Source organism: Girardinichthys multiradiatus, chromosome 23 (assembly GCF_021462225.1).
Source record: "Girardinichthys multiradiatus isolate DD_20200921_A chromosome 23, DD_fGirMul_XY1, whole genome shotgun sequence".
NCBI classification, from domain to species: Eukaryota; Metazoa; Chordata; class Actinopteri; order Cyprinodontiformes; family Goodeidae; genus Girardinichthys; species Girardinichthys multiradiatus.
The window spans coordinates 25,263,247-25,269,912 of NC_061815.1; the positions used below are offsets into that span (position 1 = coordinate 25,263,247).

General features: G+C 42.4%; 1 protein-coding gene across 4 annotated transcripts in view; it reads left to right on the forward strand.

The window, feature by feature from the left end:
* frmpd1b (FERM and PDZ domain containing 1b) overlaps positions 1-4,462 on the forward strand; it is a 34,978-nt gene extending 30,516 nt beyond the window's left edge. For all 4 annotated transcript variants that reach the window (XM_047353685.1, XM_047353684.1, XM_047353687.1 and 1 more), the window contains one exon: positions 44-4,462. In XM_047353685.1, coding sequence (XP_047209641.1) covers positions 44-2,571 — 2,528 coding nt within the window. In that variant the 3' untranslated portion in view covers positions 2,572-4,462. The remainder of the gene's footprint in view (positions 1-43) is intronic.
* The last annotated feature ends 2,204 nt before the right edge of the window (positions 4,463-6,666 follow it).

Sequence of the window (6,666 nt, forward strand, 5' to 3'; positions counted from 1 at the left end):
CTCTATCTCTTCTTTGATCTTTCCTTTTCTCTGGCTTTTACAGATGCTGAGCTGGCTGATCGGCGAAATGCTAACCGTTTGAGTGGAACCTGGAACAGCCTTCCATCTGTCCCAGGAAAAGGACCATCATCCCCTGTTACCAATAAACCTCAATCCCCTAAAATGAAGAAGGAATCTGAGTTGCTAAAAGACTCTACAAATCAACTTGTTTACCGACAAGCCAGTCTTTCAAAGTCAATCCAGAAACCTGAAGTCAAAGTCAAACCACCACTGGCACCTAAACCCCAGTTGCCTCCCAAACCTCAGATGATGCCTCCCAAGTCACCCCAACGTGGAAGATCATATGCCCAGTGCAACGGGGATGCCTCGGGACATTTGTCTTCTGAACTTTTGGAAATGGAGCCAGACACAATGGAGTTCAAGTCTGTAACATTAGGTGGTTTGCCTTTATCCTCATCAATGATTACAGCAGTAAGATGTAACAAACAGTCAGTAACCAATACAACACCACATGCAGAGGAAAAGACAAAAAAACAAGAAAACTACTTACAACAAAATAAAAATCTGGTGAGTAAGAATGGGTTGCATGTTTCTTCTAGTGACAAAACATTAATTCCAGATAAAAAGGAAACAGCAAAAGTTGATGAGAAAGTCAATGGATCTAACATTTTAACGAAGAGTCCACCAAGCTTACGTCCTATCACTTGCTCTAACTCAGGCACCAAGCTAGCTGTTCCCCCTCCGGTTCCTCCCAAACCTACTTCTTCCTGCAGTTTTCATCCATTATCTCTACCTTCTAGCTCTCCTGTCTCTCCAACTGATCCAAATAAAGGGATCTTTAATGATACTGTCGGAACACCAAATGGAATCCACCCATGGAGTAGTCGCAATGGCAGCATCCAGTCAGGGCCTAGGAGGGTTTCTCTGAGCCATGAGAGCCTATCACCCAAAAATACAGATGCACCGCTCACTATTGCCACCTCACCCACCTCAGTTGATTGCAAAGGTGTTGGAGCCTTTGACAGCAGAGAATCTGGTCGATCTGGTTCAGGTTCTGATCTGCGAACTAGCTCTTCCAGCCTGGGAGGTAGATTACCAGCCTCTGCTCTGAGAGGAAAGATCCAGTCTTTGCCCTGGTACATGACTCGTTCCCAGGAGATTCTGGGAAATCTGGACTATCCTTCGACAAGTTCTATCAATGGAGACACATCTGGCTTTGGCTCTGGTTTGTCTGTAGCAAGTGGTTTATCAGACTTAAACAAAACCCCTGTCAAGGACAAGGAGACAATTGCCTCAAAATCAGGAAGTAAAGGAAGCATCTTAGATGATGGAGCAGAGGTTGTCATCGCAACTATCAAAGAGGCTCCAGAATTAAGTTCACATATGAAAAAGGCCAGTGGAACAAATGGGTCACATCCTAATCTGAGTTTTAGAGATAACAGTCCACACCTTGGCAGTGTTTCTTCAGAGCAGCCTCAGTCACGGCCTCATTCAGCTGTGGGGCTGGGAGGTGTAACAATCATGCAGATTGGAGGCGACTCACCGACCTCCTCTGGAGCAGACACCACTCCTCCACAGCAACATCGAGAGTCTTGTGGCTGTCGCACTGTTTATGCCAACTGTTTCAGTGGAGACACTGAGGATGGAGTAAGCTTTGATGAGGAACTCACCGTTTATGAGTTCTCTCGCCGCATATGCCCTAAACCTGCTCAGGCATCATCTCCAACAATACCCTCTCCAAAACCCAACATCCTGTCACTTTTGAGGGACAACCCTCGGCCACTGTCTACATTCTCCACTGCGTCCACTGAACTGAGTCCTCTGGTTTCGTGTCCAGTTTCACCTACAGTTTCACTCAGTGGGCGTCTTCGTTCCCTTACCAACAAGAACTATGGGGGATTAAGGGGTGGTTTTGTCTCTCTACGTGAAGACATAGATCAACTTCTTCTGGTATTAGAGAAGGGAGTGCTTGACCAGTCTCAGCACCCCTCAAAACTGGAGAACACAGACCTAAATCACAATGGAACAGAAGACAATACTGCTGCAAGGAAGGTCTGCACTGGAATAAGTCCTGTCATCATGACAGAGTCTGAAAGGAGTCTTCTCCAGGCAGAGGCCCGTCGACTAGCATCTGGATGTCAGCGAGCCACACGTGTTGGATGGGCTCCGGATGAGGCTCTACGTTCTTTAACCACTAGTTTTAGTGCGCTTGTTCAGCTGTCAGCTGCCTGCCTGAAAACAAATCCCTGTCCTGGTTGTGACGTCTGCCATAAAGCAAGACTAGTTGACAGGGATGAGGATGATGATGGCCAGCAGCCTATGGACAAGTTGAAGGAGATAGTTGGTCTGTACAGAGAGTTTGTTGGGGCTGTTGAAACTGCTGGGACTGGTGGTGTGAACAGTGGTAGGAGTGTCGGGTCTGGACAGAGTCAGGGGGAGGAAGATGGGGTGAGGTTGCTAGCCAAACGCTGCACTTTGCTTATCTCATCGGTATTTGCGCTCACACAACTTTTCCGGACATGCACACTGGAAACCACAGAAACACCTGGCCGCGTACCTCTCAATTTTTGACCCGAACCTTCAGACTTGTAAATGATGGACTCCAGAGGTGAGACAAGAGCAAACTGCACAGAGCAAATTGGTTTGTAACTCCAGTATTTTTGTACAAGTGCCATGCACACTACAACACATTACACATACTGACACCTCACATAATCCTAAAGAGGTCTGCCTCTCTTCGCAACACGTGTGGACTATGCATTTGTACATATGAATTTTATAATTACTTTATTCTCTTATTTTATGATACAATATGTGTATGTATGTACTGATTATCCATGTATATATTTATGTATTTATTTTTACAATATTTGCACCATTATCTGTCATGTGCAGATCTCTGGTGTGTAAAACCTAAAAAAACATGGATGTCACTGGATTTTTTATTTTCCCTTGTCTTTGAGACAGTATTATGTTATCTTTTGCTGCTTCTAAAAAAAATCTTCATTCTACAAGGTGTAATCTGTAAATTGTCATTTTATTCAGTCTATTATTGCAGTACATTTACTGATAAGACACAGAAAATATACTTTATTACAGTTTTGAACTACAATGATTAACTGTTTTGTTTTTATATGTGTAAGGTTTACAACTTTTTAAGGGTTCGGTTTTTAAACCTCACAGTCACAAATAAATGTGGTACAAAACTCTACAGCAGGGAGAGCACTTTTGACTGTTACAGATTGCACCTTTTTGTGAGACATAGCCTTGTATGAAGTGTTTGTCCTGTCCTTCCCCCCCCCATCCAGGATTACTCTCTGTTGTTTCTTGGTACTATAACCATTAACCAAATGTATGCAGTATTATAACATTCTTGTTTTTCCAAATGCCTCCATCTATATATGTTTTCTGGATATGTGGGGATGGGGGCCTAGGCAGTGAAACAGTGGACCTTATTTATGTAGTTGGCACAAGGGTGACTGTTAAACTCTGTCCAGATGTAGCAAAGATCCAAAGTCTTAAAAAACACTGAGCCACAACTGTTCCCTGCCTTGGGTTCCTCTTTGTACACCACTTTATCAACAAAACACTGACAAATGAACTGACAGAGGACAGAACTGTAGATATACATCTGTGTCCTACCTTAGGTTATGCCTATGCAAACATAAACTCCTAAGCCCCTGCACACTGTATGCTGTTTTTATTTCTTTCAATGCCAACATTAAAACCAACAACAGATGCATTATATTTGTGTGAAATAATGGGAGTTTTTTAGTTTTTTGTTTGGAATGCTGGCTTTTCATCTTGCTTTGGGGAAACTATCTGCATCGCTATTTGCAACAATTTGCGAAGTTGCATGGCATTTGCAATCGTCAATGTGAAGACTCCTGTCTATACTGATCTCTGTGAATCGTCGCTAAAAGGATTACATTGCTTGATCAGTTTGCTGATGTAAAGTGTTTGCTGATCAGCTCAACATTTCACAAAACGTCGCCAGTGCGCCTGATCTTCCACCATGAAGGATTTACTTGAGCCACATTTGACAAGAGGATGGCACTTAAGACTGATCAATCAGTAGCTGCTCCTCTAAATATAAGGGGATTAGGGTGAATAAAGGCTGCTTAAGTATCCAGTCAGCTGGTGAGGAGATGTGTTTTTTCCCCAAAATGACAAAGGAAAGGGTATAAGGAAAATCTCTTGAGACGTCCAGCTGCCATGTCTTCAGGTAGCTTTATCCATCACTGCACTAACAAACCATTCTGTGATGTCCCAAGTGTGTTTGTATGTCTCCTTTTGTTCATCAAAGGCTCAGAGCTGAGTCTGTTACACTTTTCTGTTTTTACGCGGTTTTGTATGAAACATTTGTTTCTACACAAACAGACCCTTTTTCCATATTTACATCCAACAAAGTCAATGTAACAAGAATTGTACTGTTTGGAAATAAATGACACACTGACCTTCATGGCGTTTACTGAGTGTTTGTGTCTGCTGGACGTGAGCATTTGACCCATTAGTGAATTCAGGCCCCCTTGTTAAAATAACAGGTTAGTTTCTTAGACCTGAAGTCTTATTTACAACATTGCAAAGTTGAAATTAAAAGCCAAATTGTTCAAGTGAAAACAATGTATTTGAGAACCTGAACTATTTCTATTGCCATGTCTTTTTGACATGTCGGAACCTTTAATGCTGTTAATGAGGATTACTGTGGGATTTCTTTTCCGGTGTTAACTCGCTTACCGTCTGCTAAAGCAGTGTTTATCTGTGAACTGAAGCGTCTCTCTTTATCCTCGAGCTCCCTCTCATGTCTTCTTCTCCATTCTTAGAAATCATGACCAACATTCTGACCTCTTTTAATTCTCCTGATAACTTTGAATGCAAAGAAAATTGACTTGAAACTGAAATGACTCCATGACGACCATATCAGGGTGAAGAGAAACCAAGAGCTGAGAGGCTTTGTAACTACAGCAGCTCAACTCTTCTCAAGCCAAAGTCCTCACATCAGATTGTCCTTAATCGGCTCTTTATCTGTTGTCTGACTCCTTGATGCAGTATTCTAAAGAGTAACAATCATCAGAGGTCTTGATGCCAGAACTACTTCAGTGATTAAAAACAAAAAACAATCATCGTAGTCACAGTATTTTTGTGTTTCACAAGTGAGTACCAAGTCTTATTTATCTTGTCTATAGTGCATCATCGAACAGAGTGCTGCAGGTAGTGCGAGTGATCAAAAAGCAGAGATTAGAGTGTATCTTAGGCAAAGGACAGGTGACATATTGTACAATGAGGCCCAGTGGATACAAAGGGTTGGCACAGAAATCACCAATATACAAGAATCATTCATTTAGTTTTACAATGCAGTGTTACAATGCCTTGCCAAAGTATTCATAAAACCTTTAACCTTTTTCAAATAACCAAAATCTTTAATGTATATTACTGGGATCTGAGGTTATGAACAAACACAAAGTGTTGCATAAATGTAAGGTGGAAGGAAAACAAGGAATGGTTTTCAAAATGTTTTCCAAATTACAATCTAAAAGTGTGGTGCGCACGTAGATTTGGCCAACTTTACTCCGACACCCCTCAATAAAATCCTTTAGAAGACTTCAGAAGTCACCATTGAGTAAATAGAGTCCAAATGTGTGTAGGTTAATCTCTGTATAAATACAGTTGTTCTAGCCCCTCAGATGGTTGTTAGAGAACATCAGTGAACAAACAGCTCTGGAGCCAAGAACACAGAAGACAGGTCAGGAATGGAGTTGTAGAAAAACAGAAAGCAGTTAGGTTATAAAACAGGTCCTTCTCAAAATATTAGCATATTGTGATAAAGTTCATTATTTTCCATAATGTCATGATGAAAGTTTAACATTCATATATTTTAGATTCATTGCACACTAACTGAAATATTTCAGGTCTTTCATTGTCTTAATACGGATGATTTTGGCGTACAGCTCATGAAAACCCAAAATTCCTATCTCACAAAATTAGCATATCATTAAAAGGGTCTCTAAACGAGCTATGAACCTAATCATCTGAATCAACGAGTTAACTCTAAACACCTGCAAAAGATTCCTGAGGCCTTTAAAACTCCCAGCCTGGTTCATCACTCAAAACCCCAATCATGGGTAAGACTGCCGACCTGACTGCTGTCCAGAAGGCCACTATTGACACCCTCAAGCAAGAGGGTAAGACACAGAAATAAATTTCTGAACGAATAGGCTGTTCCCAGAGTGCTGTATCAAGGCACCTCAGTGGGAAGTCTGTGGGAAGGAAAAAGTGTGGCAGAAAATGCTGCACAACGAGAAGAGGTGACCGGACCCTGAGGAAGATTGTGGAGAAGGGCCGATTCCAGACCTTGGGGGACCTGCGGAAGCAGTGGACTGAGTCTGGAGTAGAAACATCCAGAGCCACCGTGCACAGGCGTGTGCAGGAAATGGGCTACAGGTGCCGCATTCCCCAGACCTGGGCTACAGAGAAGCAGCACTGGATTGTTGCTCAGTGGTCCAAAGTACTTTTTTTGGATGAAAGCAAATTCTGCATGTCATTCAGAAATCAAGGTGCCAGAGTCTGGAGGAAGACTGGGGAGAAGGAAATGCCAAAATGCCAGAAGTCCAGTGTCAAGTACCCACAGTCAGTGATGGTCTGGAGTGCCGTGTCAGCTGCTGGTGT